This window comes from Cygnus olor, chromosome 1 (genome assembly GCF_009769625.2).
Source record: "Cygnus olor isolate bCygOlo1 chromosome 1, bCygOlo1.pri.v2, whole genome shotgun sequence".
In the NCBI taxonomy this organism is placed as follows: domain Eukaryota; kingdom Metazoa; phylum Chordata; class Aves; order Anseriformes; family Anatidae; genus Cygnus; species Cygnus olor.
The window spans coordinates 152,851,761-152,879,060 of NC_049169.1; the positions used below are offsets into that span (position 1 = coordinate 152,851,761).

At 41.6% G+C, this 27,300-nt stretch overlaps 1 protein-coding gene across 2 annotated transcripts in view; it reads right to left on the reverse strand.

Annotated features, from left to right (window-relative positions):
- Positions 1–27,300, reverse strand: part of CLYBL (citramalyl-CoA lyase) — a 159,917-nt gene that overhangs the window by 63,369 nt on the left and 69,248 nt on the right. For both annotated transcript variants that reach the window (XM_040538070.1, XM_040538080.1), the window contains exon 2: positions 13,738–13,927. In XM_040538070.1, coding sequence (XP_040394004.1) covers positions 13,738–13,927 — 190 coding nt within the window. The remainder of the gene's footprint in view (positions 1–13,737; positions 13,928–27,300) is intronic.

The window sequence follows — 27,300 nt, forward strand, 5'->3', positions numbered from 1 at the left end:
CTTCATCTACCAGGCAGCTGGTAGAATGGGCATGGTTTCACTATTTTCAGTAACAACTTGAGTAGTGTAAGAGTGATTAGATTTACAGCATGTTCAGAGATCTGTAATTTGGAGGGAGATGCAAAGACATTCTCAAATTGAATAGATCATTAGATATGAAAATAAAAGAACAATATCACATATGAAACAGAGACATAGAGGCAGAAACAGCTGAAAATGCACTAGCAGTAGGTTGAAGTGAACAGGTGCCACCAGTGCAGTGTTATTACAAAAAAGACAAAGCTTATTCTAGAAATATATCAGAAGAAGCATCATACAGTATAACATAGGAAGTAATTGCACAGTTCTATGTTGCATTTATAAGAACTCAGTTGAAATATCCAGTTTTGGGAACCAGAAATAAGAAAAGATTGGTCAGAGTACACAAATTTACAGCAAGATCAGTAACATGTTCAGGCAACTCCTGATAGAAAAAAGATGAAGGATATCTCATCACTTTCACTAAAAAGAGAAAATCTATAGGAGACATTGAAAACATTTAAATATGCAGAGTAATGTTTTATAGGAGAGGGTTACAGATTTCTTGTTTTCTTCCTATATGGGGTCATGGACAACAAAATCCATCACATTTGCTGAAAACAGCATTGACGTTAAATTATTAGAAAATCTAGAACAGACATTAGAGGGACCAGAGATATCTCTGGGCAGTCACTACAATGGGTTAAAGAAACTTCCAATATAGTCATTTGGAAAGGTTTCATCATGCTTGGGATAGAGGGACCGAAGTAGATGGCAACAGCTCTTCCAGCTCAACACCTCTGTTATCGCAGAATACGCCCCAACAAATGATTCCAGATGGAGGTATTAGTCTCCCCTGTCAGTTATATTTGCTAGTAGAAGAAAAAAGACAATTCAATAAATGCTCTGCCTCTCTCAAGGAATCAGGCTTGATACCACAGATTTACTACATGCCGTGCCTGTAACATTGCTAAGCATTTCCAGAATTCTGGGTCTTAAAAGGTCAGTGACAAATCAGTTGGGAACGTCATGTATGTAACTTGCCCGTTTACAAGGTACCACAAGTCCTCTTTTCTAGAACATCAAGAGTCTAAAAAGGGCCCACAGCAGCCCCTTGTGAAACCCCAGGCAAGAGTTCTTTGAGCTGACCTCAGAAACCACTGCTTTGTGCCACTGTCCCTCAGTAGGGCCTTGTTTGCTTCACTAGCATTTCCTCAGAACCCTTCCTTCACTTATCAACTCCTGGACTACACTGGAAAAGAGCCTCCTTACCTCCAGCTCCAGCTGCAGTGTGCCACAACCAGCTCGCAGAGATGTCCTCTGCGACTACCTGGTCTTCAGTGCTCAGAGAGATGTTTTAAATTTGCACAAATACATTATTATTATTATTTTTTTACCCCAGTCAGTATGGCAGGAGGCTGCTTGCCAAGACCATATGGCCTGGAAAGGTGACCCTGTGGGTCTGTTCTCTCTTGGCAGCACGGAGAGAGCTCAGAGCTTCAACAGTGACAGGAAGGGAGGTCTCCCGGAGACCTCTTTGACCCACTGGGTGTACTTACGGCAAAGCGTCGTCACTCTTCCTACAGGGGACATCACCCTTGGGAGGGTGTGAGCCACACAGTGCTCTGCTATTTGACACCAATTACACCAGTATGGAGACGTGGACATAGGAAGAAGTGACACCTGCTGACCAGGGACTGAGATGGCCATCACAGGATAAAAGCCAGCCACTCTTTCTGCTAGTGTCTGTCAAGTCAAATCAAGTGCTACTAAGAGGTTGCTCAGTATGTGAATTCCCACCAGCTACAAAATCAAGCACGTGTGTGAAGGGAATGGAAAAATGCAGCATTTCAAAGGCACCAAACTAAGGATCAACCCATAAAACCATATATTAGGTTTGCAAAGCCACAGTTCAATCTCAGATAGCAAAAGTCCAGTCTTACAGTGACTCAGGTCCAGTTCTGCTTTACTTGAGTCAAGACATTTGGAGGTTGGAAGGCAAAGTTAGAACAAATTGTTTCAGTTCAGCTCTCATTAGTAATTAATAATATTCTATATTTGCTAAGAAGAAAGAAATTTGTTAGACAAGATGGCAGCCAACAGATACTGTTACAGTAAAGCCTGTACTGGATCAACAACACTGATTATGATGTTGCAAAGTCTGGACAATTGTTCTGTGTACATCAAGTGGATTCTTCAATACTCCACTCAACAAAATATACTTTCGTTATTTCTGTGCTGCAGTTGTGGCTAGGGACTCAGATTCTAAACACAGAACTTTTAAAATAATGAAAAGTAGATGCATACTCTGTAATTTTGAATAATTAAATGTTTACTCTTCTACTGTGATAGAGATTTTTATTTGAAATATGATGTGGCATATACCATTGTCTTCAGCCTATCTAGTCCACGAATACCTAAAAAAAGATACCGCAAGACAGCAAGTTCAGTGACCCATTTATCTTCTGTTCTACTGCCTACAGCAGTTGTTCCATAACTGTCCTTCAAGGAAAGCTTGTAAGGATGTAAGGAGAGCTTCAAGATATCCGCGTAACAGCTTTACGGGCCTATTAAATAAAGGGATAAGTGTTTCTTCTGCATTACTGCTGGCTCTGGGCTCTTACAGCATCCATCTGGAATGCAAAGACCTCAGGACAGGATAAAGCCTTCGTGGCTATTCCACGCTCATGAGGGACAACTGCAAGTTAGTCACAAGGCGTGAATGTATAGATCAACACATGGGCTAACACGTGAGCTACCAATTGTAGAGCCTTTTCCTATCCAGTGTATCTCTTTTTGTGTTTGAGGCAGAACGTGGCCACTCCCAGATTTCAATTCTCATGCATATTTCACTCCATTTTTTTCCCTACTGCAGTATTTGTGCCATTTATCTTGTCCTATATTCACTTTCCTTTTTTTCCTACTTTTGGGAAAAGCATCTAATATCCCTGTGGCATTAGTTTTTCTTTGTTAATGTCAAAAAATGTTAATCCGTGAAGACTTGCTTCCTAGATAATGTTAATTCAGCTGCCAGTTTTATAATAGGATTATGCTTTCCAGGATTTAAAAATCCCACTTGTTAGCTACAAAACAGACTTCTACTAACAGCTATAAAATCTAATTTAATCCCTATTGGCATTAACTAAATACTGAGGTATAATTTCTGTCTAGCTACACTTAACACCCTGCTATTGCCATAAATATATAAAATTCCCTCTGAAGTTATAAAAGAAACTGTTCAGTAGGATAAACAGGGTCTCATGAGTCCAATCATATGCTATCTCCAAGGCATAACAAATGTTGTTTACATATTGTAAGGATTTTGCGGACAGTTTATTTAAATAGATTCACCCATGTTTACATGCATTAATTTGCCCTTTTTCTCAAGAAAATGCATACTAAATCATGATCTAAATTTAATCTATTTAAAAATAATTGGTTAATGAGTGGAAGATTGGGTCCCTGTGGAATCAAAGTTTTAAATGTAACCAAATAACCTGACTAAGCTGGAAGAGAATACCAATTTGTTCAACATAACCCTTCGTAATGCACAATTGTATTGTGAAACCTTAGAAGATGAAGTTATCTCAAGCTTGGCATAGGAGCAGCTATTCTGAGGCAATCTCATAAGATACTGTAAAAAGTAAGGAGGAAAGAATGAGCTAGCAATGTTTTATAATGATCCTAAAATAACAGCCATGATCGTCCCAACCATTTGCTCCCAAACGAGGAACAACACCAGGATTTACGATCTTCTGGAGCCCAGTGATCAGAAATGAAGACAAATATTTGCAGTTCTTTTCCCCCAGCCTTGAAGAGACAGTAACTGGGAAGTACATTGTTCTGGAGAGGGTAGTCCTAATGCACTGCTGTGAAAAAAAGACTGCAAAAAGTGCTATTACAATGATACACAGTAGATGTATCAAGTTATGCAGCCATTTAGGAGTTGAAACAGAAATCTCAGAGCAACCAAGCTCCTTTAAAGACAGAAATCGCAGTCAAACACAGAAAACAGTAGGATTTTATTTATCCTTTCAGAAATGATGCAAAGTGCTAATAAGACTCCACAGTCAACTTATCACTTTGTTTATTGATAAACAAGAAGCGAGATCATAAACTCCCTTCTGGCACTCGTAGCCAAAAGAAAAGATGGGCAACCTCAGCAGATCAGCTTACAGTAACATCAAAATGTTTAGACGGCTGGATTTGCAAATTTGTGCATTTGTCCTGGGAGACAGAAATACAATCAACTTCAATAGACTTCGGCCAACACACTTAGGTGTGCTAACAACCACACATTCACCATACGTACATGAAAAGCACTGCTGAAACAGCAGTTTTTGAATGCTGCTAGATGAAAGACTTATGTGAAACAATGAAAAAAAAGGCATGGTTTTTGCTCCTTTGCAAAAGAATTCCCTGGTGGGAAGCCCAAGATGTGGGCATGGCAATGTGCAACCCAGGAGCTTTCTTGCCCCTGGAGCCTGTCACACGCAGTGCTGTGCAGGTTTAGGTGTGAGTAAACAAATGCTTGCACTTCCCTACTGTTCTGTCCCCACTTGTTATGGTTTTTTATGACAAGGACTAGAAAAATCTCAAGAACTGAGTATCATTTGTTGTATCGTGGTATGTTAGTGTACAGTGTATTCATGGTTCTGGATGCTCTCCAGTTCCAGTAAGTCAGAGGTATGGTCTCATAGCTATTTCACGTGCCAGCCCGTGCCATGGAAGTGCATTCTTTTGCAGTATAAAACCTTCTTTAATGCAAAGCCTATTCACAATTCAGAGAAGAAAGTCATTCACAGAATATTTAAAAAACAGGGCTTTAAGCAATTGTAATCCATGTGTTGTGTTCTGTTGAACAGAGACACATTACTCCACTCTAAACTGAAGGGATGTCATGGCATATGCTTAGTACATGGTGGAAATAAAAGGCTGTTTTTAGGTGGTTCTCTGCTTATTTTGGGAGTAGACTGTCCTGCAATTAGCAAAACACAAGTGCATACCAGAGCAGCAACCCCTGGCTTTGATTTCACAGAACATTTGAGGAATCATCAACAGCTGATAGAAAGGGGCTAAATTTTGAAAGTTGCTTAGGAAACGAGAAATGTGACAAGGCTAACCAGAAGCACACAGGGATACTGGGGAAGCTTAGGAGGTGGGAAGACCTTTACGTTGATGTGTAGCAGTGTACACTAGGAAGAAGCTCAAAGTCCTGAAGGGTTTAATCCTGAATTACTCATTTAGACTCAAATGTCCTTATTCATTGAGAAATATTATCTGAATAAGGACTGCCTCAACTGTGACTGTAGAGATAATAGCAGAAAAATTTTACAAAGAGGGCAAGTGCTATGTTCTCTATGTCTCCTACCACTTTCTGATCCATGTCACTGTTAATGGAGTCTGTGAGTTTCCTCATGCTTGGCTTGCCTGTCTGTTTTCAGACTGTGGCCCTTGAAGAATAAGCAGGGTGGACTACTGGTTACAAGCACCATGGGGTCTTAGGTTCAAGACCAGTCTTCAGGATTAATTGCAAGAGAAACTTGGACAAACAAGTGTATTGCTCTGCTCATGGCCAACAAAAATGATGTAGAGCAACTGCTGAGTGCTGAGAATGCTGTTGACTGCAGTCTGGGCAGTACCTTTATGTTTTCCTCACCTCCAGCACCACTGCAGCCCTGTCAACATAACCTTATGCATGTATGTGCATACAAACAAAAGTCTGCCCAAATTTTATCCGATGGAGTTCCATGTTACACATGTATACACAACGTTTTGTACCGGCTTGATTTTCAGTAGCACACTTGAAAACCGATGGCTCCCTTCGAACAGCGCTAGATGCTCACTGGCTGTGCAGGCAGGTCCCTCCTCTTACGAAGACACAGAAAATTCTGCAAAACCATCCAGAAATGCTACAGAAATATGTAGCAGTACACGAGCTCCAGCCCTGCAATTAGCTATCCTTCAGTACCCAGGTGTGCTGCTGTGCCTGAAGACCCAGTACCGTACACGTGAAGACTTAAAGTGCCATGAATTCCAAGTCCATGCAAGCACTGTGTACTCTAAAACAGCAAGCACTGTGTACTCTAAAACATTTTCCCAGGTCTCTTAATAAATCCCTGCCTGAAATTCCTGTTAGTACTGAGCCGAGACATTTTCCTTATGTTTCTAGACACCACTGTGTCAGCAGTAATAGTTATATCAGAACGTGTCCAAGTCAGACTTGGTTGGATACGTCTGAATCAGTGGAAAAGAAATAACTGGCAATTCAAAGGCTCAGCTCGAAGAGACACAGGCACTATTGAGCTCATTAAGAAGAAAATTGCTGAATATTGTGATCGTACTTATGAATCCTCATATCTTTATATAAGGAAGATGATTGGCTTGTAGAATAAAACAATAGGAACAAGAATTTTATTGTCAAGCTACCACTCAGGAGTGGCAGTTATTCCAGGACCATGGTGGGATTAATAAGGGCGTGAAAACACTTTACAACTTCCATATATTCATCAGAACTCTTCAAGGATCAAAAAGGCCTTGCAGAGTTTCACTGTACAGTTCAGCTTCCCTACTATAAACCAGAGAGACTTCTGGACTCCCCAATTCCTACAGAAGAAATTTCCCATGCTACTGAGACTTTTAATAATGGCAAGCCACCAGGGAAAGCAGCATTCCCATTTTAATTTTGTGCATCTTTTGAAGACAAGTCACCCTACTATGCGCCTGTGTACATTTAATCATTCTCTACACACTTTATCAGCAAGCCTTCTCCCTGTAGGAAGAATACAATTAGGTACAGTACTAATTTATTATAAATAAAGCAAAGACCTGGTAAAATAACCTAGTTATCAATGTTTCATGCAACTGTGCCTATGAATTACTAGCTAACGTTCTCGCTATGAGCCTAGAGAAATACCTGCGGCACTGATAAATCCTAACCAACTTGGCTTTATTAAAAAAAAAAAAAAAAGATTATCATTGCATAACACAGGAAAACTGTTGATTTTAATTGAAGCAGCTAGAGATTTATGGAAACCAACTGCAGCTTTTTTCCACTGATACGGTAAAAGCCTTCAATAAGATCAATAAGGAAACACATTTCGCTAAGGAAAGCCTAGGATTTTTTTTTTTGTGTACCATGCTGACCCACTTTATGTATTTATCTCCACCCTCAAATTTAGTTGAAGTGTTATTTTGCATGCAAGAGCCTCTTTTCATCAGTGATAAGGAATAAAAAGGTCAGAAGGCCTCAGATTAGGGGGAAAATGGTAGGCAAGGATGCTCTCTCTCAGGCGTGCTGTTTGTTCTGACCCCAGGATCAGATCTCTGGCGCGATGGAGGAGGCATTCTCATGGGGAGAAATCTCCATAAAATCAGCATGTATGCGGATGATCTGCTCTTAACTGTAATGAACCCAGAGTCCTCTCTTACATATGCGTTATTCATAACAGAACAGTCTGAAGAGTGGTCAGGCTTTAATCCTATTTTTTAAAAACAGATGATTCAAAAGAATTAATTGTTTTTCTTTCCTTTTTTTTTTTTTCTTCCATGGCACAGCACAGCGATGATCTTTTAAGTGGCTGCTACAAGATATTAACTGGGAGCAAATTTACGCTATGACCCTAAGAGGCCGTGTTGCAGATAAGCCAAAATAGGTCCGTCTCTACCCATCTTACCAGCCAAACTGAGCTTCCCCTCACTGCCGAGGGCTGCAGGGAGAGCAGAAAGGCTCAGGGACTGCTGCTTGCCCTCTGAAGGCAGGGATGAGAGGAAAGGATGGAGCTGAGGCTTCCTCTTCCCCAGCTTCTGATGCTCAAGTGCTGGTGGAGAGAGCAGCTTCCTTCAAAAAGAGACAAAGTGAAACAATTGACTCACAGCAGAAAGGGCTGGAGAGCTTAAACCCTCATCAGTCCCCTATCAGCCGTGAATATTAATAACTTTTATTGGATGAAGGAGAACTCTTCAGTTCCAGAGGAACAGCAACAACTTCATAACTGTAACTGAAGTGCTTCATGTTGGAGGACTCCGCAGCAGTTTCCCAGCCGTATGTATACTTCAAGGGATTGCTTTTACACCTCTGATATAAAAAAACATGAGCAATATAACTTTTTGTATGCCATTTTTTTAATGAGAAAAAGTGATAAATAAATGCTTGTTCATGGATGGTAGGATTTAATTCCTTGGCATGAAATTTAGCAGGGCAATTAGGCCTAATTAGACCACTACTGGGGTAGCATCCTGGCAAATATGACTAAAAACTAACATTGAGAGGAAAGCTATTTATTAAGTGATAAGGCCAGAGGCTGCTAAACTATGACCCAGAGGCTGGAGGAAGGGAGGCCTCTGGGGAGCAGAAGCCATGCACAGGCCAAAAGGGATCTGGACGGGGACTCCTGCTACAGGATGAGGAAGAACTGAGCACAGGAGGTTACAAAGAAAATGCTTTAATCAAAGGAGGGTATTTTCCTGATGGCTGCTCCCTGATCATTGAACTGCTCAGGATGCCACTGTCTCAATACAAGCAAAGACTCACATATGGCTTTACTTTCTGTGCAGATAATCAAGCTTTTGATACCCGATAGGGGTATCAGGTGTGGAGAAACAACCTGAACCCTGCAGCCCAGGAACAGAAAAAACACCACAGCTCCCAGTGCTGCTGAAACCATTAGTTTTTCTTTCCTGCAACACCTTTCTACCTGATGACGTGGAATAGGCTCTCGGCTAAATACACATTCTTGGGGCTCTGGGATGCCTCAAAAATGTATTTGCAGGGACCATGAGATCAAGACTGATGTTTAAACTGGTCTCATCGCTTTGAGCAGAAGGACAGAGAGAGGTATTGCCTTGTTAAGGCAAAAACAGGTTTGATATTACAGACACATTGCAGTTCAACATATTCAGACCAGAACCCTTCAGTTCTCATTTGGAAATGACTTTTCATTTTAAAACTTATTTGCTCTACAGTATTTTACAGAAGCCGAAATTGGAATGAAGTTTTCTGGATTTTACATAAAATAAGTATTTTGACTGACTTTAAGTAATTATTTTGTAAAAACAATTCTCTCACAGTGAAAATTGGGCATGGTGGGGAAACATGGGGTTTTGTTTTGATTCCTAAGCATAACACTGGCATTCCCCAGTGAAAGAAAAGTGAATTGTAGCCCCTTAAAAATTTTCCTGAGATGATTTTCAAGGGTTATTTTTGGCAGAATGGACTGTGCCCTGGCTGGCATGAAGGAGCACAAGAAATAGTAAGAGTAAGCCTATGGAGTAAGGCTCTGTATATCTCAGTTATTCAACTGACCTCAGTGAAGATAAAGCCACTAATAGCATTGGTCTGGAGGTATCAAAATGCTCCAAAACCTGTCAACAGCTCAGAAAGAGCCATAAACAGTCAAGTAGCAGCTCCAACTGGTCTCTTTCTAGGCTGACCCGGCAGCTGACATTCCCTGGATGCTCTGAAGAAGAGCAGCACTGAAGACAGGATCCTACTGAAAAAAATGCTGGTCTAGAAAACAGTCATGTAAGGGTGGCAACCTGAACCCTGCAGAACTAACAAGGAAAGCTTGGCTTACTCTGCCTTTGGAAAATTAAAGCACTGGCATGGAAATCTTCCTTTCTCCAGCAGGAAGAGGAAACTTTTCCACTAGATAATAGGTTCACCTGGCATGGAAGCATGGTGAGTAAGGCAGCTCTGCAGAGAAAGCTACACCAGGGAGTGCTGACTTGGCTGAGAGCCCTCGAGATATTTTCTCACAGCTCAGCTGCTACACAGAGACCTTTCAATGGCATAACATACGACTCGACCTACTGGCTTATATGACTTGGTCAAGTACCTGATGCAGCCATCTATTTTGTCTTCTTCTTTATTTAACTAAAATAGAAGAATACTCAGGCCTTCTCCTGCAAAGAACTAAAATGGGTATCTACCATTTTGTACCATTTTGCAATAAGTCTCTACAGTATGATGCACGTGCAATATATCAACACTGCAATCTGTATTATCTCTAATAGTTTTAGGATTTCTATTTGAACTGCCCAATAATATTACCCACTCAACCATTTCTTTAAAATGGACAGCAACACTGGAGAAAGCTTATGCATACATTAATGGGGATGAGCTCCTTTATTCAGCTGTGAACAATAGCTCAGGGATAGTAATTTCCTTTTAGCAGTATTCAAGTCCTACCCCCCCAAACTCTCAACCAAAAAACAACTATATCTTGTAGAAATTCCCAACATCCTACAGAGCCAAACACCTGGGAAGGCAGCTGACAGTCCACACCATGTGATGTTATGCATCTGAACCTCTAAAACCACTGTACGGAGCCCCAGCCAGGATGCGAAGCCAACATGGGCTAAGTTTAGCAAGGTTAAAGCTAACTTTGTAAAAGAAGGCCAAAGTTTTCAGCAACACTGGGGTATTTTCTTATCAAGTTCCTTATTCCAAATTTTTGAAGACCTCCTTACAGCCCTGTCTAGTCTCAAAGGCATTGCAAATGTCCCTCATGCTCTACTCAGAGCAGATCAACTCTCACACTCCTTCCAGGCTTCCACTACTCTGCACGCTATGACTTTGCTTTTTAGCCATTTCTTCACCTTGTTTACCCTTAAAAGCTGAGAATTCTTCTCTTTGGGAACTTCTTGCTGCAAGATGCAAGGTTTTCTCCTGCTTGGACTTAATGCAAGTGAAGGTCTGCGTAAGCAGAAAAATTTGATGCAAGGTACTGTGAATCTTCAACCAGGTTCTGATTTTTGAAAAACCCAACATTTCAGCAGCGAGAAAATCCTTAAGTAGAATTTTTATTGATATAAAACATGGCAATAAATAGCAAAATTCATCAGTACTATTTGTTGTAAGAATAACGAATTAAAGGGCAAACTCAACATTGCCATGGTTTCTGATGTTTTTTTTTTCCCCTCAGTTTCAGATGACCCATTTGCAATGGGCCAATGAATACTGTACTTCAGTGCATATTCTTGACATATCTTTCACACAAAGTCACCAAACACCTCAAAAACATTAATAAATTAAGCAGCAAGAGCAGTAATAATTTCAGCTTTACATTCACAGAACCTAATTCTCAAAGTCTTCCTGAGTATCTGTGGCAGATCTAAAAATGAAATTCGATCTTCCAATCAGTTTGAATTACGCTTTGCTACTAGATCATGCAATCACACCAACTAATTCAGGTTGGAAGGGACATCAGGAGACCACCCTGTCCATCCTCCTGCTCAAAGCATGGCTAACTTCAGCTCTATACCAGGCTGCTTAGGGCCTCATCTAGCCAATGTGTGAAAACCCACACATGTGAAGGGAGGAGGCAACTCTGCTCTGGAAAACCTCTTCCAGCATTTGACTGCCTGCAGAGGGAAAAACGTTTTCCCTGATCTCCCCAGTTTGGTGTCATCATGAACGTGGTGAGAGTGCACTCCCTCCCATCAATGAGGTTGTTAATGAAGAACGTAGACAGCACTGGTCCCATAATGGGCAATGCAAAATACATGCAACATGCACCACCTATGTACAGCCAAACTGCCACCCACTCTACAGTCCTTCCACCCAGTCCATTTCTTCTCAGGATAACTAACTACCAGGATATTATGGCAGACCATGTCAAAAGCCTTGCTAAAGTCAAGGTAGACATCCATTTCTCTCTAATACTCAAAGATGTTACTTCATTTATTCAGAGAAAGCAATCATGTTTGTTAGGCCATGATTTGTTCGTGATCAGTCCATTCTGGCTATGGCCTTGGGCACTCTGAAATACCTTCCATGAGAACCAGCACCATCACTTTCCCAACCACTACTGTGAAGCTGATGGGCCTCTGTTTCCTCCTTCCTACCCTTTCTGAAGATGGCTGCAGCATTATTTGCCTTTCTCCAGGCATCAGGAACCTCCCCCAGTCATCATGGCCTTTCAAAGATGAGAGACAGCAGCTTCAGGATGACACTAGCCAGATCGCTCAGCAGCCTCCAGTGCGGCCTGTCTGATCCCATGGACCAGCCTCTTTAAATAGACACTGACTTCATCCTCTTCTACTGTGGCTACTTCCTCCTTCCCCGAATTATGCTTCTAGGAAATGCTTGGGAGCAGACTCACAGTAAAGACGAAGGTTTCACAGAGGAGTGGGTTCATACTACCCTAGTCTGTCTTCTCCTTTTTGCTGCTGATAAACTCGTGGTAGCCATTCTTGTCGACCTGCTCAAGCCTCACCAGTTTAGATCCCAGCCAAGCTTTGACCTTCCTCCTTCTGGCCCTACGTGCCCATACAGCACTTCTGTGTTACTCTTTGGTAGTCTGCCTCCACTTCTACCTCCTGTCTGCTTCTTGTTTGCATTTAAGCTCAGTCAGGGGCTCAGCTGTCATCTCCAGTTTGTATTACATAATTTTCTCCTAATTTTTTTGAAATCTTATACCCAGTGGCACAACTCTCCTTCACTTCAACAGAGCTAGAATTTTAACACCCTTTAGAAACTGCTACTATCAACTTTGTCAACTTGATCATAGAAATTTTGGTTTGCTGTCATCCTATATAACAAATAGATGCCTCTGCTTTAAATGATTTGTTTTATACAATTAAGCTGAACATAAAAATGCAATATTTTAACACGCAATTGTGTCTTGTGTCATCTAACAGCAGCAGCCTCCCAGATATGAACTAAACAATACTAATTCACTGTGACAGCAAATATAATTATAGTCTCCCACACAGAATTTTAGCAACTGTAAAATGTTTTCCAACTGTCTTCAACAGTATCCATGAACATTCAGCTATGCTATTTTCACTTTTCAGAACTAAAATAAATATATGAAAACTCCGTGAACTTTTTCTTTCTGACATACATGTAAAGACCTGAAATTTAAAGAGAGCACTATTAGATAGAGTCCTTCTGGAAAGCATTAAATCCCCCCCAAAAAACAGAACACAATAAAATTTCATACACATTTTTGAGATTACATGGGAAAATTTTCAAACCTATTTTCAAAACTTCCTGGACAACACATTCATACTCAAACCCTGAACAGCACTTGCTGTCGTTTGAGGCACTGTAAAATGAACAGGAAAACTTATAAATATGAAGATGATGTTATGGCAAACTGATGTTCCAGTTCAGAAATATTTTTCACTATGAAACATTCAAACCAGTTTCTGATATACATGTTTTAAGATGTGAAACATTTTAAAAGGGAAACGGTTACTTTGACATATTAAAACCAAAAATTGCTAGCAAGCATATCTGAACGCATGTTTCGTTCATTCTCTTTCAAAAATGAACATCAACAAAAACTTAGCACTGGTACACATGTACATCCATTTCTCACTCTGCTCTCTTTGCCTGCTTTTGTGTGGCTCCTTAAATCTAAAATGCCCTCCAACTGCTGGTGCACTTGGGTTCTAACTTCTCCTTCCTTCAGAAACACCCCTACTGGCATTTCTTCTGAAAATCTCAACAAGTCAATCTTTCTAAACACCCAAAAGCTCAAGCCCAAACCCATAATCTTTTGCTCACAATCTGAAGATGCTTTTGTTTCAACAACAAAATCCCAACTTGGTGACTGAACTAACTCCACAAAGCCTATCACTATGTCTTTACTTTGTGTATCTTAAGATTTATCTCTGTCTCTCTGGTTGCCACTTCCCCAAGGCAAAGGTGATGTTTTTCCACACATTCTGTTTAACGCTGATTGTATTGCACAGATCATTTTTAATTACCTTTCTGTTCAGAGCCACGCCATCTTCACAGTCCAGCACCGCACAATCGACATTTAGTGATGGGATTTTTCGTATCTTCTTTTCGTCATCCGCAGGTACGTACAGCACAGCTCGCCTGGGAACGTACTTGTGAGATGATGCAACGTGGTAACTGAGCTTGGGAACGCCAGCTGACAGAGGAGAATTCAGCCTGTGAAGGATATGGGTGAAATCAGACTCTTGGCTACAATGCTTTAAAGAATACTTGACTATATTTTAAAAAAGAAACTTTCTTATATAAATAGGAGCAGTTTGGTTTTATTTCTCAGGAAGAGCTCAGGTAGGGAGATATCAGTATTACAGTTAATTACAGTATAAAGCCCCCAAATCACTATGTTCAACAGAAGTTGCAAACTTTAACACCCAGAACTGAAGAAATGCCAGGTCTGAGGTTATCCATGTAGCCTTAATTACACTGCCTGTTCTGTGCACTGTGACAAATATTAAATACAGAAGGGCTTTTGGTTTTTACTCCCACTCTGTCACCGGACTCTTCTATAGGTTGGAGGCTGTGCTGGGAACAGATCAGGGCTGCTTTAGCAAGGAGGCTGCTATCTGCCACGTGTGCTCCAGAAGCTGGATGGCATGCTGTGAATGAAGCAGGGGTGTTGGTTAAAACAAACACCTTTTTGCAAGGTTGGTTTTGCAACCTTAGCATTATTTCAACAAACGTATTTGCATGCAAATTTTAAATAAGCAAAATGGTTGGAGAGGGAAACAAGAGAACAGCCAGGAATGAAAACCCCACATGATGTGGAACCTCACTAATCCCAACGTGTCCTCTCTGAAGCCTTCAGGCTTTCAGACCCACAGCACAGCCCTTGATTGACAGAGCTCCTAAGCTCACCAGCATCATCAGCAGGCTGTTGGCCACAGCAGCTTTTAGCATTTATAAACACTTTGTGCACCGCACTTGGGTGCAGGTGCGAGCCTGTGGCACCACGGGGCTTGAGTGGGTTGCCTCATTATGGTCCAGAGGCGCCAGGTTTGCTGTGGTCTCCATCCTGCACTGGTGGTTCCTGGAGAGGGAGCAGCCAATCTACCTCAGATGCGGGGCTGGTGGGCCGGGAGGCAGTGGGGCTGCCAGGGGAGGCTGCCCTCGAGTGCAGTAGGGAGCTCGCCTTGCTCCATAATTACAGGCACAGGGAAATAAATAGCAGCCGGTGACACTGTGTTTCTCAGCCTTCCAGAAAAATCCCTTGCCTGTTCCTGTTCCCACCCATTTCATGGTGTAGCCCCCAGGCCTATTCTGCTACATCAAAAATGAGGACAAAATAATGCAATTTGCCTTTGCATCCAGAGCACAAGTCACTTACACCACAAAATAATCCCACCATATAACACCATTACGCATTATCATGTATATTATTCAGCACTTCGAATAATGCAAAGCTTTTCTAGCACCGCACTGAATATGTCATTATCACATCATGTCAGGGACCCATGCGTTCTCCTATGCCCCTCAATAATATTTCCCAAGTTGCTACATTTGGATGACACAAGGCTCCATGCGCGCATGGGTTTCCTTCGAAGTGAACATGACTAACCCTCTCAGACGCCTGGAAACGAGTTCAGTCAGTCAAAATCGGAGCCAACGTGATGCACTGCTGACAGACCACTATGATACTTGCTTTTCTAAGCTAACCCCGCCAAAGCATCCTTAGGCCTGCCACCCTGAAAGCTGAATATCGGTCTTGGGTTAAAAATTTGAAGGCAGTTTTTATCACATTTTATCTTGGTAAACTAAGCAGCAGAAAAGGACAATTATTCAACCGTCTCCTCTGCCAGGTCCCTGCATGTCCTGTGTGGACCCATTTTATGAGCCCACAAAAAACCAAACACCAACTTCTTTTTGTAGTATGTCTGGTAATGCTTAATTCAGCCTAAGCAATGGGGCAGCTTTGCTGATAACGAGAAACGACGCACTATTTGTTACAAAGAGCAGTGCTAACCTTGCTAATAAATCCTCATCTCCAACTGCAGCAGCTCCAAGACGGGCAGTGGAGGTCCTGACACTCAATACCAGGAGCCCTGCGCTGAGTCTCTCCTAAGCACCATCCTTGCCCCTCTACCACAAAGCACTTCACGTCCCCTGCCTTGTGTTGAAGTGGGGACGATAACACAACTTGAAGCAACTCAAGTGGCTGCTAGTTAAATCCACTTAATCCCATTTTCTTGTAGCAGCACTCTTTGGGAGAGCAAGGAGGAGGTGGAAGAGTGGTTTATCTCAAATGGAAAGAGGAGGGTCTTTCTTCAGTGTGACACAGAGGTCAGTAAAGAAGTCCACAGTCCTTCACTAAACATATATGACGGGACAAAAGTGATTAGTTTCCATTCTTTTTCTCTGATGGCTTCAACCCTGTAGTGCTGGAAGCACAAAGGAGCCAAAGAGCTTAGTCCATTAATAGTTAACTCCGGCCTACACACAAGCAGCCCCCGGAGCACCCTTACTGTCTGCCTCCCACCAGCCCCTCAACCCGCCCAGACTTGATGGAAGTGGCTAAAACCATCATCTCAGAGCACACCAAGGGGACTTATCTCCTGTCGCACACACGTCCCAGGATTTCTTCAAGGGCTGAAGCCAGTTTCTCCTTCACCGCTGCAAGCCCGGCGAAGGCCACTCTGATTTGAGCACCACACACAGCAGCGTAGAGCGTCACGTACATGAAATCCTCAGTGCCCACAGAGCAGGTTCAGTCAGGTGTCACCTTTAAGGTCTGCGATCTTCTGTTTAGATGGGGCAGCAGTGTGGCCTCCCCTCAAGAAGTGGTAGGTTTAATCCACGACGCTACCACCTGGTGACCGCAGGTATCTCCTTCTCAGCTTTGTAGCCCCATGGGCCCAAAATGCAGGATTCTCAGGACACAGATTATTATAAAAATATGCCATTTTGTCAAATTATTAGTCTTAGGAAACATTTTAGCAAGTCAAAGAAGTACTAATTTTTTCAAGAGGTGTGGCCAAAAATGAAGAGTACGGGAGGAATTGCTGTCAGCTGTCCAACACAGCATCTTCTTTCGAAACAAAGAGCTCTAGAAATGCGAGTGTAAAACAAGGCTCTTCATCAAGGATATGTAGTTGTGACTGCAATAAATATTTTCAGGTGCTATTATTTTGCCAAGTATGCTTTTAAAACCCTGTTCTCGCTGCACATATATAGTCATATTTTGTGTTCTACAATGAATGAATTGCAGAGTAAGAAGCACCTGTATTAAGAAGTCTATTTGCCCATGGACCTTTTGGAAACTGAGAGTTGCAAAACCCAGCATACTAACAGTTAGCTATTCTGGTAGCAAACACTATCAGGATTATCTTGACTTCTTCCGTTATTTTGAAAGAGTGAAAACATTCCCAGTGTGGTTACTTTTTTTTTCTTTTTGGGGGGAGGGGGGAGGTTGGGGAACAGCACTGCAATCTCAGTTATATCATTAACCCCATGCTGTAAAGAGGAAGAAAATCTTGCATATGTTTCCTGACTGCAAGTATTTTAATGATTCAAACTAAGCTTGACTGTGCCTAAAACTAAACATGGACATAAGCCAAGTGAATTTGCTAAGACAACGTTTCTTCCTTTAAGCACTGCAAGTTAAAATGAGGACTAGGCTATTGGGTAATGCTCATTAAATTGTTTTACTGCAGCTTTTCATTCACAGCATCCAGCAGCATGCTGCATGTTTGTGGGTCTTGGAAATGAAAGTAAATTTCTTCAGCAAACAGAGCACTCTACTAAAGTCTTCATCAAATATGTAAAAGTAGCTAGCAAATTAAAGTTACTTTTGATCCTCTGAGAACAGTTTCACCTAAGAGCAAACAGCTCATCCTCAGGAAGGAGAAAACAAAACTGTTCTGATTACTAAGAGGCATTGCACTTTGCAATGGCAGCCATACAGTGGGACAGCAACCAGCGAAACTACTGAAAATTACAGAGATTTCCCTGATGCATACTGCATTTTCACATTCCAGCATTGCTCGTGCTCACACATTTACTGAACTGTACGCACCTGTGCCGTCTCGTTGGAGCCAACAACTTATAGCTCAGGAAGTAAAGTACTCCCATCAGTTATCTTCAGGATCAGCACTTTAACTTGAGCCTCTGCTCTATGTTTGTTTGCTAGATCGAGTCGTCCTAGAAGAGACCCTACACCATCACGTGCCCAACACATGGAAAAATATCCATCGCTTGATAGTCCAAATCTCTACTTCTACCACCCTTGGCACAGTGCTGGCAAAAAGTTTCTAAAGATCATATTTAGGCATTTGAAAGAAAACCATGAAAAAAGCAGGAAAAATTCCACACTGTGCATTTTTGAGCTGTAACTGGTAAGTAAACACAATCCCAGATATCCAGCAGGGTAGCGTGGCAGAAGGACAGAATTGACCCAAAATCTAAGACCCCACTGAACACAACACGGTTAATGTTTCAAAATCTCCTCCAAGCTAATTGTCTGATTTGTGAAAAAATAAAAATAAAGATAAGAAATTAAATATAACGGCTTTACTATGTCTGATTTACTAGGGAGTAGCTCCCAAACATGCACAAATAATTGACCAAAGACAAAGGCAAGTTGCGGGAAATTACAAAGCACCCCAATTTGCATAGTAATTCTTTCTAATTAAGGAAAGAAGCTAGAAGTTGTTTGTTATAAACATCAGCAGGCCTTGTGCAAATACGACCAGCTCACAACCGAGCTAAGCATTCGTCAAATCAAAGCGACTTTCCCGAGAGTTTTATTGGTACAGCTGCAGCGCATGCATTTTATCACACATGCTAATAATCCTGGTTATGGCACTAACATTTTAATCATTTGTTCTGTGGGCTTGTTTCTCAAACAATTAGCACTAATGAATGGCCAAAATACCTCGGATCATATATGTCTAATTGCAGTCAAGAGCAGTTATTGTCTGCATGTACATTTCAATTCACCTCTGGGGATAATGTTTGTTAATTGTATTTCTTTATATAGCAAGTGAAAAAAGGCTGTTCACTCCAAAAGGGACTAAGTGTTCTCTTCTTTCCCTTTGTTCCCACAAGAAGCTAAAGTCACTTCAAGAGGCACTTAATCCCATCATCCATGGTTACAATTGCCTTACAGCATCAATCAAAAAGAATCTGAAGTAAAATGATGCAGCTATATTGTGTAATTAAAAGCAATTCAGGTAGTTATTGCTTGGGGCATTTTCCAGGTCCAAATACTTCAAATGGCACCGCGGGGATTCTAAATACTGTAGTGTTTTAAATTTGGTCAACGACAATATCTCACAGAGAAAGGGGAGGAATATGCAAAAAAAAATCTCCTAGTGTGTATTGTAAAGCAGAAGAAAAGAGGAGGAACAGCTAACGTTTGAAGTGACAAAATCTACAAGTCTCCATATAAAAGGGAAATAAAAATATCAAGAAGAGAGAAAAGGGGAGGAAAAAGAAAAGGACCACACTTTTAAAGAAAAACAAATTCCCCGCAAGTGTTGAAAAGTTAACATGTGAAAAAATGCTAACGTTTTCTCGGGCGGAAAACAAAAGATGGTTTCACCAGCTTTGCGGCCAGAATACAGGGCTCCGAAAGCCTAGCGCTTTCCTAGGGGAAAGAAATTCAAGGTAAACTGGTAAGTTCTGCTTTTTTTTTGGAAAAAAAAAAAAAAGGCTTATGTTAAAAGAGAAGACATATGATATTTACTTCTGTATAAAGCCAGAACTTCGCTAAGGTGCTTTACCCAACAACTGCCACTAACAGTGATCCAATTATGCTAAAATAAAAACTGTGGCTTTTCAACATATCAAACACTCTGCTTTACATTTTGATTTCTTCCTTTGTTCCAAAACCACTAAGGTCATTTCCCTGATGCTCCAAAGAAAAGAAAAAAAAAAAAAAGAAAGAAAATTGAGAAATCCTTCAAACCTAAAAACCCACTTTCTCCCTCCTTAACGGCAAGGCAGCAGCCCCTTGCTCAGGCAGACAGGGGCGAGCAGGTCTCGTGGTTTAGGGCTTTTGAAAAGCAGCTTTGCTGATGAGTCAAAGTGCCTTGAAAGAGGCATTGTCTGCTTTTAAAGTCCCCAACAAGGCCGATATGATCTCACAGCCATGTACCGCCGAGATTAATGCCCCTGAAGCTGATGGAGTTATACAGGTGTGAGATGCCAGGAGCCAAGACGGGAGCGGGATCCCCTCTCTCAGGTCTCGAGAAAGTGAAAGAATAAACCTGGGCATTTGTACAAAGTCATGAGGGATCCAGTGATGGGGACGGGGGGCAGAGAAGCACGGAGAAACCCTCAGCAAAGGACAAGTCGTGCCCTCCGCAATGCGTGCTCCAGCTCTCGGAAGGGGCCGACTGGGTCGGGGAGTGGCTGCTGCTGGAGAGCCCAGAGCACGGAGCAGGGCAGAGGGGGCTTCCCAGGGACCCCGGGTCAGCGCTCGCTCCAGCTGGCAGGACACAGCCTTATACCCCAAAACCAGAGACAAATGACACGGGGCGGGAGAGCCCGTCTGATAAAAAAAGAACACAACAACTGTGACACGGAGAAGAGTCAGCAGAGGAAAGCGGTGCAGTGCTTAAACGAACACTGAATACTGCTGCAAAAGTTGCTGGCGAGTTGTTTTAGGGAAAAATGTGTGTCTTCAGCTGCTACTTATAATTTTTCCTATCTCCAGTAAACCAATGTAAGCCCTGTAACTGGAAACCAGAGCCTTTCTGGGGCACAGATTGAGCGCAAACCAATAACTTACTGACAAAGGCTTAAAATCACGGACCCCTAAGCCATAAAATGATGAAAGGCTATCACAGGTTAAATAGTTAACCAAACTTTCTCCTCCCACCAGCACTAAACATTAAAAAAAATATAAAAAATGACCTTTTATTTACCCCACTGTGTTCTTTCAACCACATTTGACCCTGTTGTTTTGGTTCACTCAGAGCTCCACCATGGCTTGAATTGCTGTGACTGGAGATGGGGCTTTTCTTTTCAGTTCAGAATAGCCAAACTGGGGGGGGGGGGGGAGGACGGGGAGGACCTTTATCAGCTTCTCCGATTACTAGAGTCTGGCATTTTCATAGCAGCAAAAATAGTTTGGGCTTAAGGAAGAAGCGAGTGTGATCGTTCTTCGATTTAATAGGGAAATTTAAGAAAGAGATTTAAATAATGGGTCAGGGCCACGAGGACTGCTTGCTCCTCATGGCAACAGGCTGCTCGTAGCGGAAAGCCCGTCTGTGCCTGCGTGCGTTTGCCATCACCCAAGGTTAACTGGTGTCCTGTCTTGGGGAGCTCGAACACACGTGATGATGCCCTGTGCACGGCCTGCTCCCCTCCTCACGGCGCGGCAGCCTCGGGGCGGCCTGTCACGCCAACATGGCACGGCTGGGCCATGCCGCCGGCCCCGCTTCGCTCTGGGCATCAGCCAAGTTCCTGGCTCCGGGGGACACCTATTGCTGCCCCGCAAGACCCAAACCTCGGACAGACCATGGAAAAATTATGTGTTTGTCCGCAACACATTCACCAGGCCTCGCTCACCGAAGGAAGGTGTAACCAAGATAACGATTCGCTTCCCTGTTTTCCTACAGATAGAGACATTTTGAAGTTTTAATTTCTGTAGGTACATTTTAAGTGGTTTCATATATTTAACTAATGTTATTTCTCTCTCTCTCTCTCTTTTTAATCCACATTTTTAATAAACCGCCACACTCTAAAGAGATTTTTGAAAATTTTGTTTAGCCATATGATGTCCTGACAGAAGCTTGTGTATTACGTATTTTTTACAGAGTTGCAACTACTAGCTGCAAAATAAAATTACAGCAATTTTTAAATAACAAAAAGATCCCACAGTAAAACCGAAGATTCAGTACTACGTCAAAAGTCTCAGAAAGGAGTGCACATAAAATTGCTCTTTTGAACATGTGCGTTGCAAAGTAAAAATAGATTACTTTGGATGCATGGCGTTGATTTATGATTTGTTTTGGTTTATCACTGTTGTGTACAAAGCAAAATGCACCAAGTGTGCTCAGGGCTGTGCAACACCAAGGAAAATGCATGTCGTATGAGGCCGAGCATCCTCCAGTTTAGGACAATCACCAACAAGCTGTAAGAGGGCACACGATGTAGAATTTTTTCTTAGGAAGTAAATACAAAAAAAAGTGCAAATCAATAATGATGGCACCTTTATAGAATCAGACAGGTAGCCTCTGCAGAAAAGTTGAATCTTGAGGAGGTGCTCACTTTGTACAGTCACCACCAAAACACTTTTGCCTCTAAGGGAAACAATTTGAACTCTCCACTCCAGCCCATCCTGGGCCACTTTTTTTGTCACTAGTTCTGTCACAACGCTTCCACATGCACACGTTGTGCACGCAGCCGCGTCCCTATACACACACACACACACACACAAATTGATAAAAACATTTGGACAGAATTTGTTTCTCCCTGGATATGCTTCTCCCCACTTTTCTCCACTGTTTCCCTCTCTTCCCCCGTGCCGCCGCTGACCCAACCGTGTGCATGTGTGGAAAGTGCTGCGTGGCCAAGAGCAAGATCAGGATTCAAGAATTAAGTGCTAATTACTCTGATTACTGTCTGAGGCCCAAACAGCTAAAGCCTCCAAACAGTAAAGGACTTGCTAACGAATTCCATGTAAAATAAGAAATATGTGCTTGACAAAATCAACCTCAACGAAGCCCAGCTCCTGCCTGGTGAGTGATGGTGCAGCTGCTCACACCAAAGCCTGTGCAGGTCAGAAATGCGTATATGCACAGTGTGAGATAAAAGGAAAATCTGACCAGCCCTAAAGTTAGTTCTGATTCATGATGTAGTTACAGTAAAACTATGCTGAAGACGTGCCTGCTAATATTTAAACGAAGTAAAGTAATAAAGAAAAATGAGTATCGATATACTGGTGCGGAGGAAGCCATAGGAAGGAAGAAAATTTCCCCTCGCTTTGTGTCTTTCAGGATTTCTGATGTTTTATTACCAGTTTTATTCTAATTTCTGTTGTGGTGGGGAGATTTTGCAAAATGAGGTTTCCTTTGTACTTCTGAGATTTTTTTGCTAAATGGGCCATATTTTATGTTGGCTTGCAATTTACGGCATTCCACACTTGCCAAACACCAACAGCTCAGTGATTCCTGTACAGTTACTTAGAAGTGTATGCAAATTACGCTACTAAATAAAGCACAGACATTTTTACTACTTAGGGAAAACAAAACAATATTGCGGTCTTCTCTGCACTTTGAGATCGCTCCTGAAAACCTGCTCAAGCATGTGCTTCACCCAGAGAAATCAAAAGGACTAGGCAAACACCTACAATTAACCATGTGCTTAAGTGCCTGCAGGACTGGGGATTAATTCGGGATTCTGAAACTCTTCCATTTCCCTGTGTTCTTAGGCTACATGTAGACCAGCCTCCTATTTTCATTTTTTTTTGGCACAGAGACTTTGCAAAATTGAGACTCAGAAGCTTGCACATGCAATCCAGCTGGTGAACATCTTTTTAAGGCACTCGTTTTCAAATGGGGAAATAAACTGCATATTATTTTCAGAGTACTATGAGAAGCAAAAATATGATTTATGTTTAGCCAAGCATTGCAGATTGAAGAACTATTTTCTATTAAAGTGAACTTATTTGGAATGATTTCTGTGCCAAGGAGCTGAGCAGTGAAGAAAAATTCAGCAAGCAATTAGTAAATATGAAATTGCTGAAGAACAGTCTGTGTAACCATAATTCTAAAATACATCGGAATTACATCCAAAAGAAAAAGGTAATTACATCAAAGCTGGTGTAGTATGACAGGAGAAAGAACGAAAACACACTGCTGTTAGTTCAACAGCAAATGTAGCTATACTAATTGGAAAACAATCACTGTCTGTTTTTGGATATCAGTGTGGTGCAAATTTTAAAATATTTCCAAAACAGACTATAAAGAAGAACACTTGTAAATATTGCAGTGTTCCAGGCAATACTTTAGAAATGTCTACAGGCAGAAATACTACACTGCAGTACGGCTCAGGATGGCACAAACAAGCATCTGTGTTTATTTTTTAACTAGTCAGATTTATAAGAGCAATGAAATCCCTACATAAGCATTTTATATTGACCTGATATGGACTTACTGTTTTAACCAGCTTTTTAACTAACTCCACAAGTTAATAAAGGCAACTACATGAATCCTTACAGCCTATACATTAAGATAAGAAAAACATTCATTAAGCAATATCCAGACTGTTTTAATTACAGAAATATCACTCTTATTTGTAGTATAATGTTCGTTAAGTACAGTATAACATTTTCTTAAAATGCCCCAGAGGCAGTTAAACTCTTGATTAGCTATAAAAAAAAAAAAAATCTCGCTTAACTTCAATCACGGGAGTTAAAGTCTACTGCAATGAAATTCCAGTACTTTTAATCATACAAAAATGTCATATGTAAATCTTATTAACCATGAAAACATTATATAAGATCAAATGAATTTTCTATGCCTCTATCACTATTAAATTTAAACAAAATGTGGGAATCTTTCTATGACAGTTATGGTAGCAGTAATAATAAGCCCAGCCCTATTGCCTTTGAGAGCGAAACCAGCTGAAAAACAGATCTTATTTTATTAATTTCAAAAGATAGCAGAGGTGGCCCAAAAATTCTGACTTCTAGGTTTTCATGCCTTTAACTATGTCTCTGTTCGATTAGCTAAAGTTAAAACGTACAAAATTAGTAGCAGCAGTGGGACTAAGTAACCTCATGAAGATTGCAAAACTTCCTTGATCTCCAGTAAATAAACACCTGGCAAAGCCTTATTATCCAATGTCTTTTCTTGTTCTTCCGTGTATTTTTGTATGCTACAAGAATTAAAATCATTACTGTTTTTGTACAGATTACGATGAAAAATCAACACATACATTTTTTTCAGTATTTATCCCACATCTGCCCATTAATCTGCGTGCCTCTAGAAAAAGCCATTCATTCTATATTTGCTAACAACATCAAGAATTTAAAAAATCAAGAACAAAGTGATGTCACATTGTGAGACTGGATTAAAAAACTCAACACCTTTAAAATGCATGATGAAGTATTATTTTCTGGTTCTTGTGTACTTGGCTTTGTATTTTCAAGCTTTTCATTACCAAAGTCAATCCCAGCTATGTTCTTTAAAAGTGGAAAAAAAAAGAAAAAAAAAAGCTGATATTTTAGGAAGTTGGTCTTGAAGGAATACCAAATATTGTGAAACTAATGATAAAAAGTTGGTGGCCATCGATTTAACTTGATCTTCCCCGTAGCCAGCTGAAGGATTTCTTTATAACATGGAAACAGGCACACCACCACCTAACTCAGAAGCACACCTCCAAAACTGTCTCCTTGGTAAGGTCAGGACACTGGAGATACTAAATGTAGTGCTCACCAGTCTCTTTGGGCTCAGTCCCCTCCAGCCACCGAGCCCCCTTTCTCAAGTGGCAAGCTTTTGCAGAGAGAGCACCAATGCCACCCAGAAAGAAACGAAGCCCCGTCGCTCTACTGAGCTGGGGAGTCAGATCCTGCTGTCCCCAGGGACGTGTATTTGAGATATGCGCTCAGAGCCCTAGGTTCACCCTCCACAGGGGGATTCAGCCACAAACCCCCTCCTCACCCACATGTGGGTCACTGAAACCCTCGAAGGAGGTGACCACACTGGGATGAGATGCACCCCACTGGGGGCTGCTGACAGCAAGGAACTGGTCTGAAATAATGTGTTGGTCATATCATCACGGCCTGTCTTACCAAGGGTGAACGTTGCTGTGTAGGCAAGCTCGAAGGCTGTGAAAGTGCCAGACCTAACAGGGTGGATAACATGAAAGTGTGAGGGAGGAAATAGGGACAAAGAAACTAAATGCAGAAGCCTGCTCTAGAAAAAAAAAAATCTAAGCTACTTTTATTTAATTATCTCTAAATATTCTCACAGAACTCTTCAGATTGGCTTTGCCACACCTTGGGAGACTTAAACCGGTCATAAAACCATGACCCCAGCCCCCAGTGCAGATCCCCCACACGGAAGCCCCATCCCATCTGATGGTCAGTCAGTCACTGGCCACAGGCTGGAGTTTAACAAATGATCATCATGAAGAGCGGAATAGAGATGAGGTGAAAAATCAAGTTTTCTGCAGAGCGCCATGGTTTTATTTTCACAAAAGAGAAGTCCAGTGAGCAGCTAGAAGCCGCTGACGGGGCACTGGAAGCACCTGGTGGGCCTGGCTCCGTGCAAGTGCAAGCACGAGCGCTGACATTACAGGCTCTGTGGGGGCTTCTTATCTGTATTTCACAGGTGTGCTCGTGAGGCCGCGGTTGCCACAGTATATATTTACTGGGGTCAGCGAATGCAAGAAAAAGCCAGCTGCAACTTTGGTAATGCTCAGGAGTCAAAGCTGCTCTCCTCCCCGATGGCCTTGCTTCACCGGATGACCCTTCCTACAAAACACCGTGGCTTCGTTCTGTGTGGATTCCCCACACACTACACACCACCATCACCAGCCCCGCCGCCTGAACCCCAAACTTCAGAGAGCAGCCCTGTCCCACGCTGCTGGCTGCAGGGGGGCAGAGCAGGGCCTGGCTGCAAGAAAAAGGATGGGATGGAAAGGTGAAGGGGTCACCGCCACAGCAGCGAGGATTTTGCTCCCCAAATTCATGATGCAGGCTGACTGGTATTTATTTAGTGATAAGCAAAGAAGAAAACCATACTGCCTGCCTTGCAGCCTGCACAAATAAAGGAAATTCCTTTTGGTTCCTAACGTTGATATAAAATGGAGGAGCAAAAGTCCTGGATCACATGGAAATAAAACCTATAAGGAGAAACAGGATTAGGCCTACTTGCATTTAACAGTTTTTATGACGTTTTAAATGAGCAGCTCTGTTTCTCTAAGTAAATATTATAGCACTGAACATCTGTATAAAAACTGAACAACATACAGACTCTTTGAACTCACTGATATATAACCTCATGGAAAAAACTCCCTGTGAAAACATGTAGGGGCATCACAGTGTTTTCCTTCAAAGGTCCTCTTTAATGACCTCTGTCATGAATACAGGCTCAGACTTACGGAAATTAGATAATTATGTAACATATGCCTTCTATCCTGTACTGGAAAAAAAGGAAAAAAAAATTCCATTCCCAAATTTGTCGGCTTTTTTTGATTGGGCATCATCTGAGATATACTTTAGTACAAAAGTTTTTATATTGAAATTATCTTGAGATACATTTTAATTCTGCAGAGTACGTCAGTTAATCCGTACTAATATTAAGAAACAAAGAATTGTAAAGGAGGCAGTCCTACAAGTACTGAAATGTGCTGTGGATCAAATTGAAATGTTCTTGCTAAATATGTCTCTCAAAATTGATATTATATATATGTAATTTGGATGCTTTGAAACACCAGTTTTAGTCTCACATTACCCCTTGTTTGTCATCATCTGTTTCCTTGCTGATAGGAGGAATGTCATGGAGTTTCAATTTTTATCTTCCTGAATAACATTTTAGTAGAGCTAATGTCTCAGTAACAGCAAGGTTTCTTGTCAGAGATTA